Below are 25,263 nucleotides of genomic sequence, written 5' to 3' on the forward strand. Positions count from 1 at the left end.
TTGAAGGGCATCTTGGTTCTTTCCACAGTTTGGCGACCGTGGCCATTGCTGCTATAAACATTGGGGTACAGATGGCCCTTCTTTTCATGACATCTGTATCTTTGGGGTAAATACCCAGGAGTGCGATGACAGGGTTATAGGGAAGTTCTATTTTTTTTTTAAGATTTTATTTATTTATTTGTCATAGAGAGAGAAGCGAGAGCAAGCACAGGCAGACTGAGTGGCAGGCAGAGGCAGAGGGAGAAGCAGGCTTCCCGCCAAGCAAGGAGCCCGATGTGGGACTCGATCCCAGGACGCTGGGATCATGACCTGAGCCGAAGGCAGCTGCTTAACCAACTGAGCCACCCAGGCGTCCCGGGGAAGTTCTATTTTTAATTCTAAATCTTTTTTAAAACTCACTGACCCTTTGTCTCCCCATTTAAAAAAATGAATTTAGTCCTTTACCATCCCAGTATGAGCTTCATCTCTCTCACCATTCTTTTTTTTCCCCTGAGTAGTTTCTGAGTAGCTATATTTTAAAAGATTTTATTTATTTATTTGACAGAGAGAGACACAGTGAGAGAGGGAACACAAACAGGGGGAGTGGAGAGGGAGAAGCAGACTTCCCACCAAGCAAGGAGCCTGACACGGGTCTTGATCCCAGGACCCGGGAATCATGACCTAAGCCTAAGGCAGACCCTTAAGGACTGAGCTATCCAGGCGCCCCTGAGTAGCTATTTTTGAAAACTAAGTAATGGACAAGGGAGTAGTAGCTTCTACTCTCACTGGGATAACTCCAGAACCATTTTGGTTCTGGACTTCTCCTATCCCAGGTCTGAAAGCAAGGGATACTCATTCTGTGAAGTTTGCATCCTAGCTCTGCATTAGTCACGGATCCTACAGCTGATGTGTTAGCACGGGTCAAGGACCAGCTGAAGCATGGTGGCCAGACACCAGGCAGTACTGTCCCCATTTAGAATTTTTCCCAAACTTCAGTGTAACAAAGTCTTCTCTTCTTTTGTTCTTAATTGGTGGCCTCAAGTCAGGCATATTTTGTCTAGCAGGTGATGCCCAGAGGGAAATCTTTTCTTTGAAAGAGGATTTCCCAGAGGCCATCAGATAAATAAGGAGGCACAGTTCTCTTGCAAGATGATAGATAGATGTGATGACCTGAAATCCCCTGGCACACAGTGAGAAATAAAATATTAAAAACCAGCTATAACCCTCAGTAATGACTGGAGGCATTGTAAATTGGAACAATCCTTTGGGAAAGCAGTTTGGGAATATGTATCAAGAATCTTAAAAGCACTCCTGCTTTTTGACCTTATACTTCTACTTTAAGAAATTATCCTAGGGAGGGGCGCCTGGGTGGCTCAGTGGGTTAAGCCGCTGCCTTCGGCTCAGGTCATGATCTCGGGGTCCTGGGATCGAGTCCCACATCGGGCTCTCTGCTCAGCAGGGAGCCTGCTTCCTCCTCTCTCTCTCTGCCTGCCTCTCTGCCTACTTGTAATCTCTCTCTGTCAAATAAATAAATAAAATCTTTAAAAAAAAAAAAAAAAAAGAAAGAAAGAAATTATCCTAGGGGCACCTGGGTGGCTCAGTCTGTTTTGCGGCTGACTTGGTTTTGGCTCAGATCATGATCCTGGGGTCATGGGATTGAGCCCCACATCAGGCTCCACACTCAGTACAGAGTCTGTTTGAGATTCTCTCTCTTCCTCTCCCTTTGCCCCTCCCTCTACTCGCTCTCTCTCTCTCTCTCTCTAAAGTGGATAAGATAAAATCTTTTATTTTAAATGCAAATACATATGGATTTCATCATAGCGCTATTTATAATAGTGAAAAATGATAAGCAACCTGAATGTCCAAAATAAGTGAATGGTTAAAAAGTTATTGTACCAAAAAAAAAGTTATTGTACATCCCCTCTATGGATATTATGCAGCCATTAAACTAATGATTTCAAAAACCATATAAAAATATGGAGAGTTGATTATATTCTATTACTGATTTTTAAAAATCCAGAATATAAGGGGTGCCTGGGTGGCTCAGTCAGTTAAGCATCCAACTCTTGATTTTGGATCAAGTTTTGATCTTGGGGTCATGAGCCTGCTTAAGATTCTCTCTCTTCGGGGCGCCTGGGTGGCTCAGTGGGTTAAAGCCTCTGCCTTCGGCTCGGGTCATGATCCCAGGGTCCTGGGATCGAGCCCCGCATCTGGCTCTCTGCTCCGCAGGGAGCCTGCTTCCTCCTCTCTCTCTGTCTGCCTCTCTGCCTAGTTTCTCTCTGTTAAATAAATAAAATAAAATAAAAAATTATTAAAAAAAAAAAAAAAGATTCTCTCTCTTCCTCTCCCTCTGCCCCTCCACTTATATTCTCTCTCTGTCTCTCTCAAAAAATAAAAATAAAAATTAATAATATAAGATACAGTTTGTTTTTGTTTATTTTTATTTATTTATTTGAGAGAGTAAGTGAGAGAGGAGGAGTTGGGGGAGGAGCAGAGGGAGAGGGAGAAGCAGACTCCCTGCTCAGCAGGGAGCCACACACAGAGATCAGTCTCAGGACCCTGAGATCATGACCCGAGTTGAAGGCGGATGCCTGACCAACTGAGCCATCCAGGTACCCCAATTTGTTTTTCTTTTAATGTTGTTCTGGTATGTGTATTAGTTGGCACTCTGGTTATAGTAACAAATTTCAACTCAAGCTATTGTAAGTTAAAAAGGAAACTAGCTATAAGGACACTAGGATTTCTCATAGTATTCAAGGACAGGTGTTCCCTTCAAGCCTTAGAAGGGTAGAGCAAGTTCTGGAACCAGAGTCTAGGAAGGACTTTCTGTTATCTCTTGTGTCTGCTTCTTTCTGAACATCAGCTTTATTCTTGTCTCCCTGCCCAGTGGCTTTCTCTGGTACCTAACCTACAGTCTTGAGCTTTACATCTCCTCTTAGTCCTCCTTCATATTCTGGGGGAAACTCTGTTTGGCTCCATCTGATTGAAGCAAAATGGGACCACACTGAACCAACATGGTACATGGAGCCCACCCTGTAATCATGAAGAGAGACACCAGCTCCTAGAGAGGGAAATCCAAGTGCTACTACTATGCTATACACACAAGACTTAAATACACTAGAACATTAACAGAGCTTGTCCTGAGGTAGTGAAACTAAAGATGAATTTTTTAAAATTTTAGCATGTATTACTTTATAATAGAAAAATCCAAGGGCACCTGGGTGGCTCAGTCTGTTAGGCATCTGCCTTCAGCTCAGGTCATGATCTCAGGGTCCTGGGGTCAAGACCTATATTGGGCTCCCTGCTCAACAGGGAGCCTGCTTCTCCCTCTCCCTGACCCCTTCCCCCAGCTCGTGCTTTCTTGCATGTGCTCTCCCTCTCTTCTTGCTCAAATAAATAAATAAATTCTTTTTTTTTTTTTAAGAAAAATCTATTAAACTTGTCATGGCTATTGTTGTTTTTAGGCCTGGGGTCAGCAGAACACTTCTGCATTTTTGTTCTCCCAACAACAGCCACTACAAAGATACTAAAGCCTGGTGGTGCTTGTTTTGGGAATGAATTCCATCAAGCTGTTTAAGGAGACAGAAAATTTTCAGTTAATCACAGGACCAATTTGAGTTCTCACTCTCTAGCTATAGCATAAAAATCTTTTCTCCTTCTTTGTGGTTAATTTACTTTGCCCCCAAATGCCTCTGCAGAATTGTGGTGTGTATAAAGAAAGAATACTTTCTTGCTTTGCATGCAACCACCAGTAGCTACTCCAGAGATGGAAAGAGAGTGGACACTCAGTGTATTGGCTTTATTTGAATTGAGCCTTCTTTGGTGAAAAACCTAGGAAATTAAGGAGATTTAGACTAATAAGAGAGGCCTCTCTGAACTAGGCAGGATCTTCTGCCCCTCTTGGAAAATTTAGGCTTCATAGATTTTTTTTTCAGTCCTCTTCCCCTCTTTGTAAAAGCCACTAGCAGCATTTGGAAAGATGGTCTCTCTTATGTTTCCTTGATCTTCCCCCAAAGACCTTACACTTGTGAAAGGTATTTGTCCTTCTTCATAAGCGGGCCCCATAAAGGTCTTATTAGGTCCCCAAAAGATAGAAGTCCTAGGCAATTGCCTGGTAATGCAGGCAGCTCCTGGAGAAAGGGAGATGGGGAGTTAAGGTGGGAGCTGCCCAAAACTCATACTTAGGAAATAGGACTCAGGACTTAAGGTCATACCACAAGAGCTTTTATTGGTTACATGATTCTCATGTTGAGGTATGGAGTCAGAAACAGATGGGAATGCCTTTTAGGCTGAATAAACAGCCATCGGCAGGGAAATAGAGAGGTCTAGCCAATGCCTACGTTGCTACTGAATATTCTTAGATGGGAGATTAGGTTTCTGTCCAGCCATGGACATTGGAAATAAAGACATTGAGTTGTATTTTCTGTATCTCTCTCTAAAATATGGTATCTAAACCTCTTTATTTCTACCCACTGGCAAGAGACATTTTGGGTAGTGGCATAACCTTGAAAATAGGAGACCCGAGGTAGTTTCTGAGCTGACCTCTGGACAAATTGTGACAGAAACAAGAGTTGGTCTTTGATGCCTTATCTTGCTGTACCCACGTGTCAGAGAGTGGCCTGAGCTCCAGGTCTTCCCTGCTCTCCTGTTTCTGTATCAGTGTTATCTTTATTCCTGGCTCTGTTCCTGCTCTAAGTTTGCCCTGCTTCCTGCTTCCACCCAAGGGAACTGAACAGGGTACAGACAGGACTGTTCCAGAGGTAGCCTTTTGCAATTCAGAACTGCCTCTGCCAACTCCCTCATAAACCTAGAGGAAAATTCGGTGTTTGGTGAAGAAAGCTTAGATAATGTTGGTACAAACACTTTGCCTCTTCATACTTCATTCTGAATCCATTTAAATTTCTGTTTTTCTGAGAATTAGTGCTTGGAGGTAAGGACAGAGGTTACCTTTCTTGTGGGAAAGCTAAAACTGAATCATGTCTCTGGATCATTCATGTTCAGTCCACAAGGCAAGGCAAAATTATTCAGCACCACGGAGAGCGGGGGGGTTTTGTTTTTGGTTTTTTTTTCATCCTGGTCACAACATCAAGGGCACCTAGGTAAAAGATAAGGATTTGTAGTTTAGAAGCCCATCCAGTCTAATCTCCTTACTCTTCTGGCCAGTCACCAAGTACCCCTTTTTCCCCCCACACTCTTAGTACTCAACTTCTTCCTTTGCCTTACAAGGTATTTAGGAATAAACTCCTTTAACTTTCCACCTATCTTTCTGCCTCCATGTTCTCTGCATCCCCCACTCATCTTTACCCCCCTTCCATTTCAGTAGGGAACCTTACTTCTCTGGCCCAAGGCTCTGTTTCCATCTCCTCTTGAATCCTCCAGGACCATGCCCTATCAAACATCTCCTTTTTCTACCTGGCTTCTTTTGCCTCAGTCTAGGACATTGTCCAAGCGTTCTGTAGGACCAAAGAAATTTTTCGACTCCAAAGTTCCTTACAGTTAGAATTTCTTCTCAGTCTGGCTCCTTGAAAGAATATCTACATTAACTGTTTCTACTTTCTGTTTTTGTCTTCCCTCCTAAATCTTCTGTAATCTTTATTCTGTTCCTACTCTTCAACTAATACTGTATTTTCTGAGGCCACTTATGACTTCCTTATTTCTAAGTACTGTATTTATCTTCTGGGACTCATCTGGTTTTTTGACACCATTGTTAATTACTGGGAACTCCTTAAGGACGGGACTTTTTTTCTGTTTATCTTTATGACCCCCAGGCTTGTCACTGATAAATAAATGAAGGAAATACTGTGTATAGGAGTAAAGAGAGAAGGGAGGCAGAATGCCCCTTGGTCAGTCTCCTCCTCACCCTGTGGAGGGAGTACCTTTTCCACAGATACATCCCTACATGATACAGGCCCCAACCTGTGTGATACCAGGGCTGCAGCTGTGGGCAAGTCACTCCCAGGACATAATGTCCATGATTGTGTGGGCCTTAAGGAACCTATATTAATACCTTTATAACTAGCACAGATATATTGCTTAATATGTACTATAAAGTACTCATAGCTATTGACTTATATTAGCCTCACAAGAACCTTTCACGTAGGTATTAAAATGCATCCCATTTTACAGATAAGGAAACAGAAACTCAGATTACACAGCTAGTAAATGGAGGGGACAAGATTTACTTTTTAAAAAATGGGTTGGGGTGCCTGGGTGGCTCAGTGGATTAAAGCCTCTGCCTTCAGCTCAGGGTCCTGATCATGATCCCAGGTCATGATCCCAGGATCCTGGGATCGAGCCCCGCATCGGGCTCTCTGCTCAGCGGGGAGCCTGCTTCCTCCTCTCTCTCTGCCTGCCTCTCTGCCTACTTGTGATCTCTATCAAATAAATAAAATCTTTTTAAAAAATTAAAAAAATAAATTTAAAAAAAATGGGTTAATGAATTGAATTTGTTGAAGCTGATGATAAGTACCCAGGATCTCACTACATTATTTTCTCTTGCTTTTGTGTAATTTTAATAATTTCATAATAAAACATTTTTAAAGGATCAGATTGGATTAAATCAATGGATTTTTTTTAAAAGATTTTATTTATTTATTTGACAGAGAGAAATCACAAGTAGTCGGAGAGGCAGGCAGAGAGAGAGGGAAGCAGGCTCCCCGCTGAGCAGAGAGCCCGATGCGGGGCTCTATCCCAGGACCCTGAGATCATGACCTGAGCCGAAGGCAGCGGCTTAACCCACTGAGCCACCCAGGCGCCCCATCAATGGATTTTTTTTTTAAAGATTTTATTTTGGGGACATCTGGGTGGCTCAGTTGGTTAAGCAGCTGCCTTTGGCTCAGGTCATGATCCCGGCGTCCTGGGATCGAGTCCCACATCGGGTTGTTTGCTCAGCAGGGAGCCTGCTTCTCCCTCTGCCTTTGCCTGCCTCTCTGTCTGCCTGTGCTCACTCTCTCTGACAAATAAATAAATAAAACCTTAAAAAAAAAAAAGATTTTATTTTTAAGTAATGTTTACACCCAGCGTGGGGCTCAAACTCATAACCCCAAGACCAAGAATCACTCACTCTACTGACTAACCCAGCCAGGCACCTCAAATCAATGGATTTTTGTTTTGTTGTTATTGTCGTAGTTGCAACAAAATCCTTTCTCCAACCAAAATTTTGTAGAAAGGTTGGTGTATAAGTGAAATAAAAGAGGATCTCCAGGGGCGCCTGGGTGGCTCAGTGGATTAAGCCGCTGCCTTCGGCTCAGGTCATGATCTCAGTGTCCTGGGATCGAGCCCTGCATCGGGCTCTTTGCTCAGCAGGGAGCCTGCTTCTCTCTCTCTCTCTCTCTCTGTCTGACTCTCTGCCTACTTGTGATCTCTCTCTCTGTGTCAAATAAATAAATAAAATCTTAAAAAAAAAAAAAAAAGAGGATCTCCAGTCTCACTACTATTGCTTCCCTCTTGCACTCAGCCCCTTCCAAGGCACAGGGTTCAGGGAACACAGTTTAATGAAAATCACTGGACCAGACCAACTCCAAGGATTCTTCTGGCACTTTTGCCTTCGTCTAATTATATTGGCTTTGACTGGCCATTAGCCTATATATCCTGTCCCAGAAACACTGCAACTGGGTTATTAATCATTTCTGCAGTCTGTGGAGAATTTGTTTGAAGGGTTGCAGAAACATGGGTTGCTGTTAGAGATGCATTTCAATGTCTGTCTCTACTGAGTGTTTAATCTTGCTAATCCCCACTCTAGTTCCCGGATCTAGCTAACTCCTGTCAGATGTCCTTGGGGGACATTTTAAATTCTCCCTGATTTCTTGGAGCCAGACGTTTCCCTGTGCTTGGATTCTCTCTGATACTTAACATTCATGAATATTTCACATTTAACCTGATTACATTTCCATGCGATGGTCATGGTGCATTGGCTGTGTCTCTCAGGGAAGACATACAGGAAGCCCACAGTAAAGACTTGAATTTTTAGGCACAGTGCCAGAGATCTTTGTTGTTGCCATTAAGATGGTCTTCTATCATGGACAGTGACAGGGGAGATGCTAAATTGTGGGCTTTGCATGGGACTTCTCAAACCTGGGGCTCTGCACACTGGCTTATGACCCAGAGGAACTGGCAGTTTCTCTCAGGGACCAAAAGCCACCAAGACCTGCCCAGTGGCATTGAGGACCAAATGTGGGTCCTTGTGACCAGAATTGCTCAACAGCTTCCCAGCCCCCACTCAGACCGTATTCTTCCTGCATAGTTTCTGGCTCATGTTACCATTTCCACCCAGTACCTCCAGACTGAGAAGCAACTCTGATGAACTCATCTGTGCCGAGGAGGGAAGGGTTAGCCCCAAATGCCTGAGGAGCTTGTGTGTTTACAATCGCCCCCAGGGAAAGGACAGTGAGGCTTACATGGATGGATGGGGTGGAGGGTTCTAGAGAAGATGCATGATTGGGAAGGCCATAGATTTAGACGTCACCACGGTAAAAATGTTACTCTAAACTGTAGGAGACATCAGGGCTCCCCAAGGGGAGAGATGGGCTGAGGGCCAGAACCTGCTGAAGACACAAAGGGCCGTGGGAGGAGTAAAAAATGATGGTTAAAGAGGTAACATGAGCCAAGGATCACCGCGTCCTCAAAGCCAGAAGAGGAAACCATATCCAAATGGATATGGTATGTGTGACATCTGAGAAATGCTACAGAAAAAGTAATGTGACTAAGGAAATTGGAAAGGTGCCAGTGCTTCCCTGGTAGGATCCCACAGGCATGTTTATGGGCTTTACCCTCCGAGAAGTCATCCCTCAAGCTGCTTTGGGAGTGAGTCCTACCTGTGGCGGAAGGGGAAAGCCAGACCCCAGCTGTCAGGTCTTAATGTGCCCCACAGGTAGCACCTCAAGGCTGTTTTGGCCACAGAGAGTCATGTAAGGGCCCAGGTCTGCATGGGACAAATGCTATCCGTTAGGAGTCTCTCGGGAGGAACTGAGACAAGGAGGCAGAGAATAAAGGATTGGAGAGGATTGCAGCATGGGAAGCTGCCCAAGATGCACTGGGGCACTGCAGCACCCCACTTGTTCTGAGACATGCCCCCTACAGTCCCAGCCAAGGGGTGTGGTTCAGAGCAGAGGACAAGGGCCCAGGTTTTACCCTCAGAAACCCACAAACCACTGTGGCAACAGAGCCCACCCAGGGTCTTGTACTCTGGATGGCCTGAAGGAACACAGGCAAGGCCAGGATTTCCCTCCAAATATTCTAGACTTTTTCCTTTCCCCTTAATGGCAAGCATGTTTTCATCCCCACAGCCTCATTCTAAAGGGAACAGAAGCCACCATAATGGTTTTATCCCCTTCCCTTGCTGGGTCACTCAGATCCCTGACCTGACACTGTGGGGCCAATTCTGAAGCATTCTATGAGTCTGTCTGCTGTATGCACCTCCAGAGGCAGAACAGACACAGCCTTGAGTCTACTCTGCAGTTCTCAGAGCTTGGATTTACCATTCTTTAATCCTAGGCAGATGCCTAGAGTGGCCATGCCTGTGTCAGTGCTTGGTCATCAGTTTCTCAGGGACAATGTGCATGACTGCAGCCCCTTCCAACTGACTACAGTAAGGTGGACCAGTGCCCTGGGCCTTGTAGCAGAGGCTTGGAGTATTTTGGAGGAAACAGTGGTGCCTGATTACTGAGTAGCACAGGACTAACTGTTCCCCAGGTGATTTGCCATTATTCATGTTCTCACTTACCATACCCAGCCAACCTTTCAGGTGACACTCTTTAGGATTCATCTGTGAAATGAAGAAATTCTCATGAGAACTCTTTTGTCCATTGGCTATAGTCTTGAAGTCTGGTCTGGCTTGGCCAGTTAGTTCTCTGGATCCAGTGAAAGGGCCCGTCCAGTGCTAGGGGAAGCAGAAGGAGAACCCTGTCTTAGGGAGCATCTACTCTGACCTTAATCCAGACTTAAACTCACAGGAAACTAGAATGGCCTTTCCAAACAAGTATATATAGGAAGGCCCCTGAGGAACAGGGCAACTTGGGAGGTTGGACAAGGAGATCCTATGTATTTAAGGAATCACACAGTAGGCTTTCTGGGGGGAGACTGGCTCACACAGGTCTTTGAAGACAGACACCCAGGTGGGTGCAAGTGGGGCTGAGATCCGCAGCTCTTTTACCCAGTTCAGGGTCTTCTTCCAGCATGTATGGGTCTGCCCTTCTGTCTTTGAGTGGCCTGTATACTGCTGTGGGGGGAGTGTCCCCAGATGACTGGTGGGAAGATCAGCTTCAGGACTGAGAGCACCCCATATATTCACTACCTAATAACCTTCTGTCTCTGCTTTCTCCTCACAGGACCCAGCCGCCGCCTCCATCTCAGACGGGGACTGTGACGCCCGGGAGGGTGAGTCAGTAGCCATGAATTACAAACCATCCCCGCTCCAAGTGAAGCTGGGTGAGTGTGTCTGGGGGGTGAGGGAGATGTGGGGAGTGGACAAGGTGCTCTGGGCTGGGTCTGCAGTGAGGTGGCACAAATAAACCAACCCAGAGTAGATGATTGCAAGATGCAAGCCACCAAGTCATTGGCACTGCCAGACACCCTATCTCCTGCAAGGCAAAGAGGGAAGTTATAGTTCTCTGCAGGACCCAAAGCTCTAGGAAGCCTTTCTGAGGCCAAGAAGAGTCCAGGTGTTCCAGGGGATATCTTCAGGGATAAAACCATGGAACCCCAGAGAGAGGGTTGGAAGTCCCATCAAACACTGGGCCAGGCTTGAAGGAAACTGCCTTAGAGGTAGGTGTCAGTCATTCTGTTTGAGGGGCAGAAAGGATCCCCAAACCTAGAAGCTGAGATCCTCTCCCTATTCCTTCCTCACCCATCTAGAGATATCAGGGCCCGGTTGGCTTTTGTTTTGAGGAGCTTTCCCTTGGTTTTTTAGTAAGCCCAAATATCTCCCCACCCCCTTTCCAGGGACACCTTTACTTTGGGGGGTTTTTTCACGCCCATTCCAAAGTCAGTCGGAAGCTGCGTGCTTCTTTAAAGCCACTTGGCTCCCAGCCGCTGCCCATAGCTCCCACAGCTGCTTTTCTCACTTCACCCTCTGCCAGACATTGCCCTTCTCCCTTCAGGGTCAAGATTTCACTCACCAAAGGCCGCCGCATATACCAGACTTACTAAATTTTGGTTTCATGAAGAATTACAGCACAGTGCATCCAGGAAACAGTTACAATTAAATATAACTCATGACTGTCCTTCAAAACTCCTCTGCCATCCCTGTGACTCTCTTGGCCATTTTCTTCTCAGACTCTGACTGCCCACTAAATACTAGACCCCTCCTCTTTGGATCCTTTTTCCATCTGTTGTAAAACCTTTTCCTTCTGTAGCTGCTGGAGCTCCTCTTCACAGAATCCTATTCTTTTATTCAGTTTTTCTGTTTTGTTTTTTTTCTTTTCTTGTGGTGTATGTGGAGGGGGGGTGTTTTTGTTTTGTTTTGTTTTGTTTTGTTTTGTGTTTATCTTGCTTCTCTCATTCCAGACCACATCCAGGGATCTCCTCAGGCTGTTTTTCTAAACAAGAGAGCAGTTCTCTCAGTGGATTTGTTCATCTTCCCAAGACACCAGACTCAAACCACAGCCAGTTTTATTTGTTATTGTTTAACAATACAAGTATTTTAGCAAGTGTAACTTTCTATTCCTCCCTCTACATATTCTCCTCCCCAGGGATAACCATTTTAAGCTTTTCTTAGTTTTTCTTGTTTTATTTTATATTTTAACATCAGGAGTATCATACTGTACACATTTTCTGAAACTTTGTTTTTGTTTTTGTTTTCCATTTAATGCCTTGGAGCCCCTGGCAATGTCAATTTATAAAGAATGACTTCACACTTTTAAATGGTTGCATAGTAGTCCATAGTTTGGTTTTGCCAGTTTATTGTTTGCAATTTTTTCACTATTTCAAACAATTCCAACATGCTTTTGAAATAACACTTTCTTTCCTCCTCGTTACATTACCACCAAAGCTCCTCATGAAATCTCAGAACCTTGTCCCAGTTGCACCAAGGAAAATCACCACTGGGAACTTTCAGGCAAATTGCACCCCCTAGAGTCTTAGAATGGTAATGGCAGCTGCTGCCCCCTGGAAAGAAGCTGGAAAATACTGGAGTCAGAGGAGGAGCAGTGGCAAAGACCGAGGGTCAGAGACTGAGAGATGAGAAACTAAGAGACATGGAGGTCAGGGGAAATTTCAGAGTCACAGTAGCTGGAAAGTCCCATTCCATCATGCCTTTCTGGAGCTAGTGGTTATTTTATGAAAGCTTTCCCCTAGCATCCATCTCTACCCAGCAGTCCCTTTTCCCACACCTGGGCTTAAGATGAGTAGGAAAGGGGAGGCAGGCCCCCTCTAGAGCCCAGGCAGCTACTTGACAGCTACTACCAGACAGTGGGTCACCTGGTAGCCAGCCCCACAGATCTGGTAGACTCTAAAGCCTTGGAGAACTCAAAGGCTAGCACAAGAGTAGCAGCTCCCCAGCCTCTTGCTCTTTACCCTGCCAGCCCCATTCTTCTCCTCCCACACCACAACTTCAGTAACTCCTATGGCTTCTGCTTAATCCCAAGTTCCTTTGTCTGGCATTCAAGGCCTTCAAGCTCTGAGTCTATAACCAGAGGGAGCCCCCAAACCCTTAACACAGGACCTAAGACATAATGGTGAATGGTAAATAAATGAATGACTGAATAAACATATCCTATTTGTCTAATATTTGACCTCCCTCCAGCTTCACCCCTCCATCCCATCTGGATCCATACTTATTTTGCTTACTTATATATGTGTTTTTGTATATGCTGTCCCTCCTTCCTAGAATCCCCTCCTCTCTCTGGCTCACAGTATCACATCCAAGGAACCCTGACTTCTCCATCCTTCTGCTTCCTCACTCCTTCCCCAGCCTTTCTCTGGAATCGAGTATACACTAACTGCCCCCCATAGGAGTACAGCTTCTGGAAGACAGGGGTCATCCTCTTCCTATTGCCTCTTACTATCTGCCTCAGGTTGTACAGGACCAAGTACTGTCTCCACCAAGAACCAGGGTTATCCTGGAATCCCTGCCTCGGTTCCTAGAGAAGCAAGGGGTTTCACAGCGGAGGCCCAGCCCAGTCAGTCCTGAGCAGTAAGGTAGGGTGGCCCTGGAAGCAGGACACAGCTTCCTTCCCATGTTCTCCTGCAGAGAAGCAGCGGGAGCTGGCCCGGAAGGGCTCCCTGAAGAATGGCAGCATGGGTAGCCCCGTCAACCAGCAACCCAAGAAGAACAATGTCATGGCCCGGACAAGGTAGAGGTTCCCCTACCCCACCCAGACCCTGTCAGTCAACATCTATTTCCACTGGTCCTATGCCTCTCCTTCTTCCCTCCCTCCTCAGGCCCAGCTCCTTTGTGAGAGGAGAGTCTCAACAGGATCCAAGGGGCAGGGGGAAGTGGTGGGTCAGGCCCGATCCAGGTCCTCACCAGGCTATGTGCTCCAGTTGCCAATCCAATCCCCTAAATTTTCTACCCAGGCTTGTCGTCCCCAATAAAGGCTACTCCTCGCTTGACCAGAGCCCAGATGAGAAGCCACTGGTAGCCCTTGACACGGACAGGTGTGTACAGGGATGCTGGGGCAGCCGGGCAAGCCACAGGAACCTTTATGAACGTATAAGTGGGCTATATGAGCCACACTTGCTATATTGTCAGAACTGGGATATGGGTGTTCCTCAGACAGCCAGGAGCTCTCCAAGGATGAATCCCCCGGGAATGGAATTTTTTTTATCTGGCAGTAGGAAAGGAGCAGAGAGAGGAAAAGGGGACTGGCACAGTCTGATGCTGTCCTGAGACGACTGATGCAATTGCTGCCCCTTGACTGGGCCCTGATTTAATGTCCAACATCCTGCTCCTTCTAAGGGAGGAGCCCTGCTGCTGGCAATGCACCTGGCTACACTTGAACTTTGGGGAAACCCAACAAGTCAGGGGGATTTGAGCCTAGAAAAGAGGTGAGCGGAATCGGGGTGAGGCATGTAACAGGCGTTTAGAAGGTTACAGGGGGCAGTTTCATTTAGAAGGGCAGGGCTAGGGGAGCTGGGCATTTGTACAGCAGGCACAATCTTTTATTTAGATCTGCTGTTTACTTGGAAGTGTGGGGGAGGGGAGGTATGGACTGATGGGATGGGGTACAGGGAGTTTTCCATTTAATATCAGGGAATCACTTCTCTGTCTTTTCTTCCACCATCAGCGATGACGACTTTGATATGTCCAGATATTCCTCCTCTGGCTACTCCTCGGCGGAGGTGAGGCCCCACTCTTTAGGACCCTAGATGTACCTGAGCAGGACCACATCCGTCCAGGAAAAGGGGTGGGGCACCACATCACACCCTGAGAGGAGCAATGGGCAAAGCTAGGTGGAGCCCTGTAGGGACTGGACATAATGGGGTAGGGCCTGGGATGGAACAGTGTCAGAGAGAACCCAGAGGCTGTCAGACACTGGCCTAAAGTGTAGGGAGCCCAGTTTTAGGGGTGAGGCTTGAGCCCATGGTTAAAACAAGGCTCCTAAAGAGAATGGAGTGTGAAATCCAGGCGACACTCTATGGGGCGAGGCCTGAAATAGGGACCAGCCTAACAGAGGCAGAAGTTGCCCTTAGAATGGGATGCTCTTTGTAGAGAGGTGAGGCCTCAGGGATGCACCTGTAAGGAAGTGAGGCCAGAACTGAGGCTGGGGCCTAAGAAGAGGCAGAGATTGGCCTTTCAGTAACCCGTGATCGGACTGAGTGGGGGTGCCACCTGGCTGTGGGTGGTACCTCCGGATTGCCCCGAGCCTGACCTCCCTCCGCTTTGTCTACAGCAGATCAACCAAGATTTGAACATCCAGCTGCTGAAGGACGGCTACCGGTTAGACGAGATCCCTGACGACGAGGACCTGGACCTCATCCCCCCCAAGTCTGTGAACCCCACCTGCATGTGCTGCCAGGCCACGTCCTCCACTGCCTGCCACATTCAGTAGCGGGTGGGGCCATTGCGGCCGCCTGGGGCAGGGCCCCCGTGGGCCAGGTCGGACAGGGCAGGGGCCAACCCCTCCCCAGCTCGTCCGCCTGCCCCCGGCCCCTGTGCCCCCTACAGCCGCCAACCTCGTAACAGTCATTGCTTCCTCCTATGGTAGGACGTGTACCTCTGTGTGTTCATGGAGCCGGAGAAACCAAAACCGGGTCTTTCTCCACCCCGGGGGCTGAGGAGCGGCGGGGGCTGTTTGTTCAGTTACTTGGGGGACCATGCCCAGTACCCTGCCCCTCTCCCCAAAGCTGCTGTCCAGAGGGGAGAGGAAGGACTAGACAGCAGGGAGGCTAACACTAATGATGGGGTAGGGATCACAAAGCCAGGGGCTTAGCCTCACCCCAGCAAAGCCATGAGCCCCCCAGCCCCAGCCTGAAAAGGAAAGGGGGCTGGGAGGGAGAAAGACCCAGGGCAGTGGGAGCAGGGCCCAGCACCTCAGAGCCCCCTCCACACGCCCCCTGCCGGCCCATATAACTATTTGTTTACCCCTCCTCTCCAGATGGGAAGCCTGGCAAAGCTGCCCAGTGGGATACTGCCCCCACCCCCATAGAATCACTGCCTTCTTCCTCTTCTTTGCCCCATTCACCCCCTTCCTTGCTCTCTGGGTTGTGGAGAAGGGTAAGGTGGGCCTTGGAGACAGACCAGTTTGGGGTGATATGATCTGTCCTCACCCACCCCCAACCAATGCATCTATTTCTCTGCCAGCTCCTCCCACCCCCCACATTTCTGTTCATTGGTTTCCATCCTCGGATGGAAGCAGGAGGTAGGGCTGGCCTTGAAAGCCACATTCCCATCACTCTCTAGCCCTAGATCCCAGATACCACTTCTCCACAAGAATCTTCAAGGAGGCAAGCTTAGGAAAAAACAGTGGTAGCATGTGTATGGTAGGGAGAACTTGGCGGAATGTATGTGTATGTGTGTGTGAGGCTTTCAGGGTATGTGTCTATGTCTGTGTGTTGGGCCTGTCTCTCCAGGTGTCTATTTCTTCATGGACGTGCGTGTGCATAGCGGGAAAGTGACTGTGTGGTCTCTTAGTGACATGAGGCTGCTCAGCAGTGGGCTGCGAGCCCTGGCCTAGGAGTCAGAAGCTTGAGTTGTGGCCCTCATGCTAGCACTCTCTCCATGATCTCAACAAGCACTTGTGTTCTCTGGGCTTCAGTTTCCTCAACTATAAAATGAGCAGGGTCTGAAATTACTCTTAAGGTCTTTTCAAACGAAGGAATTTCTTCATAGGAATTTCTGTGGAGGTGTGTAGGCAGGTCTTTGTGTGTCTGAATACACCTGTGGGGCTTCCTGAGTTCTGTTTCTCTGTGGAAAGGAGAGGGGAAGTTCCTAAGGGACCTGTGTGTGTTTGGGATCTATATGGGAATACATGTGTATTCCATGAACATGTATGTGGGGAGGGGAGTATATGTTGTGTGTGTAGCTCTGTGTGGCATCTGGGAGTCAGAGTGCGTATGCTGCTGCTGCTGCTGCTGCTGCTGGGGCGGGGAGGGGGGAGAACAGAAAAGCTGAGGATGAAAATCAGAGGGAGGAGGTGACCAAGCCCCCTGCCCCTGAACTAGGCAATAGAGACCTGCCCCATGTGAAGAAACACGAAAGCACAGAGAGCCTAAGACTGCTCAGGTCTTACGCCTCACAAACCCCATATCCCAGGACCAGGGTGTACACTCCCCATTCCTCCATGCTGAAAGCCCACACACGCTGGTGTATCCACTCTCATATATACCACTTATGTGTTGCAAGTGTGCAGAGGACACCCGCACAGCCCACTCCCTGGCTGCCATTCCTGGGAGAGGGGAGCTGAAAGGAGGGGAGGGTAGTGAGAAGAGAGAATAAGGCTGCTAGCTTGAGAAGGGTAACCCCTCTCCACGCACCACACCCCCAGGCTGCCAGCTCCAAAGTTTTGAGGTGCAGCTTTCTACCCTCAGTTCCTCCACCTTCTCCTACTTCCTTGAGTGCAGGGACCCTGGTTAGGTGAGTAGAAAATGCCAAAGGAAGGCAGGGACAAAGAAGGCACCTGCAGGGCCTACAAGATCCATACTGGCTCCCATCTGAATCTCTCTCTGCCACCCTGGTCAGCATCCCCATCCCATCACCTGGGCCCCATAGTCAAGCTTCCTACCACTACTATCATTACCCTGGGCTCCCTGACTTACCCTTCTAGAACATGGGTACCTCCTCTCTTCCGGGCAGGGCCCCCACGAGGGCTCATTTAGATTACTGCCTTTGCTGCTGACTTGCTCTATGACTGGCCCACTGCTCAACCTCTCTGGCCCTGAGGCACCCTACCCACAGGACACACTAGTTCCCTGGCAGGCAAGGGCTTCCAACTGAGGCAGTGTACAAGTGGAGAGAAGTAGGAAGCTGGTAGCCAGCATCTTCTGGGTCTAGGAGAGTGTGTGGGTCCCTCCTTTCCTGTCTGGGATGTTGGAGGGGTGGAATTGAGGCCTTAGCTTGCCCCCCCCCAACCCCGTCATCCTTCCCCCTTGTAGATACTGCCTTAACACTCCCTCTACCCTCAGCTCTGGCTGCCAACCAGCCAGGTTTCTCCGTGCTCACTAATTTATTTCCAGGAAGGTGTGTGGAAGACATGAGCCGTGTATAATATTTTTTTTAACATTTCCATCGCAGTATTGACCATCATCCTTGGTTGTGTATCGTGTAACACAAATAATGATATTAAAAGCATCAAACAAGCCAGCCTCAACTCCCTACCTGGGTCGTGGGCAAGGGGCAGGTGGGCTGGGAAGGGGAGAGAACTGATTCTCTGGATACATATTTCACTCTGCTTCCACTCATGGGTTCCCAGGCCAGGCCTGCCACAACCCTGGACAAGTCACTTGATGCCTCAGAACCTCCATTTCTCTTCATCAAAGCAAGGAGTTTGGCCTAGGTGATCTCCAGGGACCCTCTGCACTCTTGGAAATTGGAATCTTTTGAGAGGCTTGAGGCAGGAAGAGGCTGGGGGTAGGGAGGGAATTGGATCTTCTCACCTCCCCAGGGATGGGGCTGAGCCAGGTGATATCATAATGGGTGGTGCCCATCCTAGAGGGGGAAACAGGGTGGGGTAGGAGCTGGAAGTTTGTGAGGGAGGGCAACTGAGAGATCCTCTATAGGAGGGGGTCACAGCAGCTAAGGGACACCTGCCAGGCTGGAGGTGTAGGCTTTCTGGCAGTGAGGGTTGTCACTGATGTCTCACAGAGCCCTTGGTAGGTAAAGACCTCCACAGCATCTCCTAGACCTCACTATGTTCCTCTTCTCCCGCAAGACCAAGACCCCCATCAGCACCTACAGTGACTCCTACAGGGCTCCTACCTCTATCAAGGAGGTCTATAAAGACCCACCTCTGTGGGCCTGGGAAGCCAACAAGTTTGTGACACCGGTAAGTAGAGACTGGGAGGGTGGGCAGGCCAGGGTATGGTCGGTCATGTGTGTCTGAATGATGGTAGTGTGTGGTTGTTGTTATGTGTTTGTAATTATTTGTATCTGTATGTGTGTGTGTGTGTGTGTGTGTGCACATGTGCACACAATGCATGTATTTATTCATTTGCCTAGGCATGGAATTTATAATATATAAAATAGTACAATATTCTGTCCTCATGGTGCCCTCCTACTCCACCAGGGCAGGTGGTGGAAAGAGACAGATAATTACCAAGAAATAAACAAGTTTTATAAATTATCCAAAATGCTGTATAGGAAATAAACAGAGTAATAGAAATGGAAAGTAACCAGGCAGAGCTACTTAAATAGGAAGGCCACGGAAGACCTCTCTCTTACAGTGACATCAAGCAGAGATCAGAAAGATATGAGAGAACTAGCCCTGTGAAGAGCTGACAAAATAGGGTTCCAGGCAGAGTGACCAGAAAATGCAAAGGCCCTGAGGCTGCCTGTGGGATATGCCAGAGAAGGTGCTATAGGGATGTTTTCATGCATATATATCACAGTCTCCTTGTGTCTATATGTCTGTACTTAAAGGTGAGTGACCAAGGGGTCTGTGCAGCTTTCACAAAATGGAGACAAGATCTGTGAGTCTACTTGTGACTCTGCCTAACGGAATTTATCTGTGTGTACCGTCCAGCAAATGGTGAGTATCTACACGTGCCAGGCACAATGCAGATACAAAAAGAAAGGCCAGGCCATGCCTGTGAAGAGCTCTCAGACAAGTGAACAAAATAGGGTCGCCCAGTGGATGTACCGGTACAAGAGCTGGAAAAGAGAGAGCGTTCCTGGTTCTCGAAGGGCAGGTCTACTAAGAGATCCTGAGGGAGGAGGCTTCCAACAGAGAAGAGTCAGGGGAAAGGGCAGCCTAGGGACAGAGATCCTCCAGGAATTAAGAACTGGAGCAGAGGGAGAGACTGGCCCAATGGTGAGAGGAGCCACAGTTGGCAGGAGACTGGAGGGGCTGGGGCTCAGGGCAGGAAGCCTGTGAGGTGGTGAAGGATAAAGGAGAAGGGTGTAGGTGATAGATAAGGAGAGACTGTGGCAGTGAAAAGGGAATCTTTTGACTAGGAGAGAATCTTTTAAATAATGGTTATAATTATAAAATAAATAGATGCTCAATGCAGAATAATTTCAGATAACTGATATCTGAGATAATAGCTCAGATAATCCAGAGAAGCACAAAGGAAAAAGTCCTATGATCTCACTACCCAAATTATCCATTGTTAATTTATTAGTATATGCCTTTTTAGGAAGCAAACATTTTTTATGAAAATGGCATCACATTGTCTACTAACACTTTGAATCTTACTCTTTGCATATAACCACATATCGGGTACATTTTTTGTGGAAAAATACTCTATACTGTCCTTTTAATGACTACGGTATCTTATTTTATGAATGTACCAAAATATGTTTAAGGAATCTTATTGGAAATTTAGATTCTTTACAAAATATTGCTAGTGTAATCATTTGTGTATATCCGTAGACATCAACTATCTCCTTAGGACAAACTATTAGACATGAAAGTATTGGGAGAAAGGATATGCACACTTTGAAGACTTTTGACACATACTTCAAACTGCTATAAAAAGAGTTATAATAATTTACATGCCCACCAGAAAAATATGAGAGTGCCTGGATGTTTTTTGACATTCAATAGGAGGGAATTTTAAGAAGTAGATAGATCTCGAAGAGATAGATCTCGGTCACCATCTAGGTATAAAGAAGAGAGGACAGATTAGGATGACTCCTGGGTTTAGGGCTCTGGCAACTAGAGGAACAGTAGTTCTGAGATTTGGAATTGCAGATTAGAAAAATATTTGGAGTTCCTTTTAGGACAAAAATATTCAAGGATGAACAGGAGATATCTGGTAGGTGGTTGAATATACTTATCTGAAGCAAAGGGAAAAGGGCTGGGCTACGGATACAGATTTTGAAATCATCAACATATAGGCGGTAACTAAAGTCGTAGGAATGTATGAAATTGCCAAGAAAAAACAAGAAAGAGGTCAAGGATGGACTTTGGAGAATACAGATTATTTAAGAGGTAAGTAAAGGAAGAGCCACAAGAGGAGACAGGGTGATAGGAGAAAAATCAAAGAGAAACCAACAAAGACCGCATTTTAGACAAAGGTCAGTGTCAAATGTCAACACAGACCTTGATCTCTTGGATGTAGTAACCCTTAGCAATCTGGCCAGACAGGTTCGGTGAGTCGAAAGGAGTGAAAGCCAGACAGCAGTGGGATTAAGAATGAAGGAAAGGCTTCTGCTTCTGACAGTATGCTGATCTAGAAATTCTCAAGTGCCCTCCTGCTTGAAAACAACTAGGTCTTGCATAAAAATTAAATTTTTTTTCTGGACTCTCATGGAGGTGCATGGTAAGTATACTTAGGATGCCCTGAGAATGAATGCCAATATCAGCACTACAAGCAGGAGTTTAAGCCTTAAATGAGGTGAAGAAACTAATTCTTACACTTCAAAATAACCCAGAAAGTTTAGTGCTCTGGCTCCCTGCCCCCACCACACACACAAACACACACACACACACACACACACACACACACACACACACGATGAATGTGTATCCTCTGTAGTAGAAAATACCCTTAATGTAGGTTTCCAAGTATGCTTCAGAGTAAGGCCAATCAAATCTGAGTTCGCAATAAGAGATACAGGGAAACAAACCACCATATGACAGTCAGCAGGAATAGCAGACTAAAATCTCTAAGGACTTCAGATATTAGAGTTAACAGTTAAAGAATACAAAATAATTACTATGATTTTTAAAAATAAAATGAAATTATCAAAATGAGCAAACAACTAGTGATTCTATTTAAAGACCAGACAAATGTAAAAAAAAAAAAAAAAAAAGAGAGAGAGAGAATAGAAATTTTAGGAATAAAAAATATATGTGTTAAAACCAATATCTCAGTAGATGGGTCAAAGGGCAGATTAGACACAGTTTAAGAGTGTCAGTGAGATGACATAAAGAAATGGAATGACATTCCTTGCTCATGGATTAGAAGAACAAATATTGTTAACCTCTTCGGCATTGGCGGAAGCTGCTTTTTTCTAGATATGTTTCCTGAGGCAAGGGAAACAAAATCAAAAGTAAACTATTAGTCTATAACAAAGTAAAAAGTTTCTGCACAGCAAAGGGAACAACTAACAAAGCTAAAAGGCAACATAGGGAATGATAGAAGATATTTGCAAATGATATATTCAATAAAGGTTTAGTATTCAAAATATATAAAGAACAACCACACCAAAAAAACAAATAATCCAACTTTAAAAATGGATAGAAGAGGGACAACTGGGTTGCTCAATTACTTAAGTGTCTGACTCTTGATTTTGGCTCAGATCACGATATCAGGGTCGTGAGGCCAAGCTCTGCATCAGGCTGTGTGCTGGGGGGGCAGGGGGAGTCTGCTTAAGATTCTCTCTCCCTCTGCCTCCCCCATGCTCTTTCTCTCTCTTTCTCAAATAAATAAAATGGGCAGAAGATATAAACAGATATTTCTCCAAAGAAGATATAAAGATGGTCAACAGACACATGAAAAGGTGTTCATCATCACTTACCATTAGGGAAATGCAAATAAAACTACAAAGAGCTATCACCTCACACCTGTCAGAATGGCTAAAATCAGCAACCGTTACAGCAACCGTAAAATCTTACACCGTTGGTGGGAATGCAAACTGGTACAGCCACTCTGGAAAACAGTATGGAGTTTCCTCAAAAAGTTAAATATAGAACTACCCCACAATCCAGCAATCACACTACTAGGTACTTACCCAAAGAACACAAAAACCCTAATTCAAAGGGATACATGAACCCCTATGTTCATAGCAGCATTATTTACAGTAGCCAAGATATGGAAGCAGCCCAAGTGTCCATTGACAGATGAAAGGATAAAGAAGGTGAGGTGTGTATGTATACAATGGAATATTATTCAGCCATAAAAGAATGAAATCTTGCTATTTGCAACAACAAGGACGGAGCAAGAGAGTATAATGCTAAATGAAACAAGCCAGAGAAAGACAAACGCCATATGATTTCACACATATGAAATATAAGAAACAAAAAAGCAAAGGGAAAAAGAGACACAAGAAGCACCTGGGTGGCTCAACTGGTTAAGTGTCTGCCTTTGACTAAGGTCATGATCCCAGAGTCCTAGGATTGAGCCCCATGTCAGGCTCCCTGCTCAGCAGTGAAATCTGTTTCTCCTTCTCTCTCTGCCCTTCCCTCCTGCTCATGTTCTCTCTCTCCCTCAAATAAATAAATAAATCTTAAAACAAAAAGGGAGAAAGAGAGAAACAAATCAAGAAACAGATTCTTAAATGTAGAGAATAAACCGATGGTTACTGGAAGGGAGGTGGGTAGGAGGGATGGGTGAAATAGGTGATGGGGATTAGGAGGGCACTAGTGACGAGCATTGGGTGATGTATGGAAGTGTTGAATCACTATATTGTACACCTGAAACTAATAACACTCTATGTTAACTAACTGGAATTAAAATAAAAACTAAAAAAAAGAGCATTAGTGAAATGAAAGAGCAAAAGACATTTCCCAGAATGCAGCACAGAGACCAAGTGGTTAAAAAATATGAAAGAAACATTAAGCAATATGAAAGACAGAAGGAGACGATCTCCTACACATCTATTCAGGGTCCCAGAAGGAAAAAGCAGAAAGAACAGGCAATATCTGAAGATAAAAAGGAGCCAAATTTTCCAGAACTAATAAAAGAAATGAATCCACAGATAAGAATAAATAGGAATTTCACATGTAAGTAACTCACAGTGGAACTGCCCAACACCAGCTTAAGAGATAACCTTAAAAACAGGCAGAGAAGAATCATTTTCAAAGGGTCTTCCTTCCTTTATTTTTTAAAGATCTTATTTACTTGAGAGAGAGCAAGAGCAGGGAGAAGGGGCAGAGGGAGAGAGAGAAGCAGACTCCCCACTGAGCAGGGAGCCTGAAGCAGAGCTGGATCCCAGGACTTCCAAATCACAACCTGAGCTGAAGGCACTCCACTGACTGAGCCACCCAGGCACCCAAAGTGTCTTTCTTTCAAGAACAAAAGAAAGATAAAGTCTTTACAGGGAAACAAAATAGAAATGTTCACTACCATCAGACCTATAATAAAGGAACTTCTAAAGGATCTACTTTGGGGAGAAGGAAAGTGATCACAAAAGGAAAATCTGAGATGCAAGAAGGAATGGTGAGCTAAGAAATTGGTAAATGTGAGAAATTGGTAAATTTAAACAACCAATGTCAATGGAAAATACTTATGATTTTTCATTTGTTAAATTAAGAAAAGTGCCAAAATTTAGAAAAAAATATCAGGTAAGTTGTATTTTGGAAAACAATATTATGTAAGATAAAAGGGTAAGAAAGGAATACAAAGAACTTACTATTCACAGATAATACAGTTGTGTACATAGCATCTACAAAGTATTAGAATAAGAATTTAGAAAGTTGGGTGAATATAAGATAAAAGTCAATCACGTTTCTTTACCTCAACAGTAAATATTTAGGAAACATTATTTTTAAGTTTTAATTTATTTATTCATTTTAAGTACTCTCTACACCCAATATGGGGCTCAAACTCATGACCCCAAGATCAAGAGTCACATGCTCTTCCAAATGAGGTGGCCAGGTACCCCGGGAAGCATAATTTAAAAAAACAAATGCATATACACACACACACAAACCTCTATATGATTCTGTCAACAAAAAGATCAGTAGGAATATAATAATGTGTATAAAAGTATATGGATAATATAAAACTTTGCTTAAAAAATAAACAGATATAGGGGCACCTGGGTGGCTCAGTGGGTTAAGCCTCTGCCTTCGGCCCAGGTCATGATCCCAGGGTCCTGGGATCAAGCCCACAACAGGCTCTCTGCTCAGCAGGGAACCTGCTTCCCCCACCTCTCTCTGCCTGCCTCTCTGCCTACTTGTGATCTCTCTCTCTGTCAAATAAATAAATAAAATTTTTAAAAAATAAAATAAACATGTATAACATGCATGTAGGAAGGGTGACTAACATTTATAAGATATAGTATCACTATAGGAATAGCCAAACTGATTGATAGAGAATGAAACAGACCAGATATGGGGCCATATATACATGGAGCAATATACAACAAAGATGATTGAAAGTAAAGCTATGGGAAAAGATACATCAGAATTGGGGTAGCATTATATATTGGTGCGGGGGGGCAGGGGAAGGGTGCAGGGGGTGATAGACTATTCAATGGGACAGTTGGTTATCCAGATGGATAAAAAGAAAACTGATCCCTAACTCACACCAATGGCAACTCCTGATAGATTAAAGATTTAACTATGGAAAATAAAACTATTTCCTTTTAGAAGAAAATCTAGGACATTATTATCTGAGACTATGGTTGTATTTATTAAACAAGTCACAAAAGTATTACATAAAAGAAAAGATTAATAAATTCACATATGTTAAAATTAAGAACTTTTCATCAAAAGACACTATAAAGGAAATGAAGATACAAGCCACAAACTGAGAGAAGGTATTTGCAACATGTAATTGACAAAGGATTAGTATAAAGAATATAACTATAATTTTCTGGGTTGAAATTGAACATATGTATTTGGACTCTCTCCTGAAACCCTCTAAAACTCCTGTAAATGGATATTTGACACAAACTCACAAGACTAGTCGGAAAGAAAGGACAATGGCCACAAAATTTCAGAAGCTAGTAAGTACAATCAATTAAGTAGTACCTGACAGCAGACTTCAGAAAGCTGAATCCAAAGCCAGCAGTGGGAAACA

At 45.2% G+C, this 25,263-nt stretch overlaps 1 protein-coding gene across 6 annotated transcripts in view; it reads left to right on the forward strand.

Annotated features, from left to right (window-relative positions):
* Positions 1 to 17,712, forward strand: part of FAM219A (family with sequence similarity 219 member A) — a 56,433-nt gene extending 38,721 nt beyond the window's left edge. For 2 of the 6 annotated variants that reach the window (XM_032308380.1, XM_032308378.1), the window contains exons 2-6: positions 10,305 to 10,404; positions 13,166 to 13,268; positions 13,492 to 13,572; positions 14,202 to 14,256; positions 14,808 to 17,712. In XM_032308380.1, the coding sequence (XP_032164271.1) occupies positions 10,305 to 10,404; positions 13,166 to 13,268; positions 13,492 to 13,572; positions 14,202 to 14,256; positions 14,808 to 14,966 (498 nt within the window). In that variant the 3' untranslated portion in view covers positions 14,967 to 17,712. The remainder of the gene's footprint in view (positions 1 to 10,304; positions 10,405 to 13,165; positions 13,269 to 13,491; positions 13,573 to 14,201; positions 14,257 to 14,807) is intronic. The other 4 variants (XM_032308384.1, XM_032308381.1, XM_032308383.1 and 1 more) reach the window with 3 other exon arrangements.
* The last annotated feature ends 7,551 nt before the right edge of the window (positions 17,713 to 25,263 follow it).

The sequence above is a fragment of the Mustela erminea genome, chromosome 12 (assembly GCF_009829155.1).
Source record: "Mustela erminea isolate mMusErm1 chromosome 12, mMusErm1.Pri, whole genome shotgun sequence".
Lineage (NCBI taxonomy): Eukaryota > Metazoa > Chordata > Mammalia > Carnivora > Mustelidae > Mustela > Mustela erminea.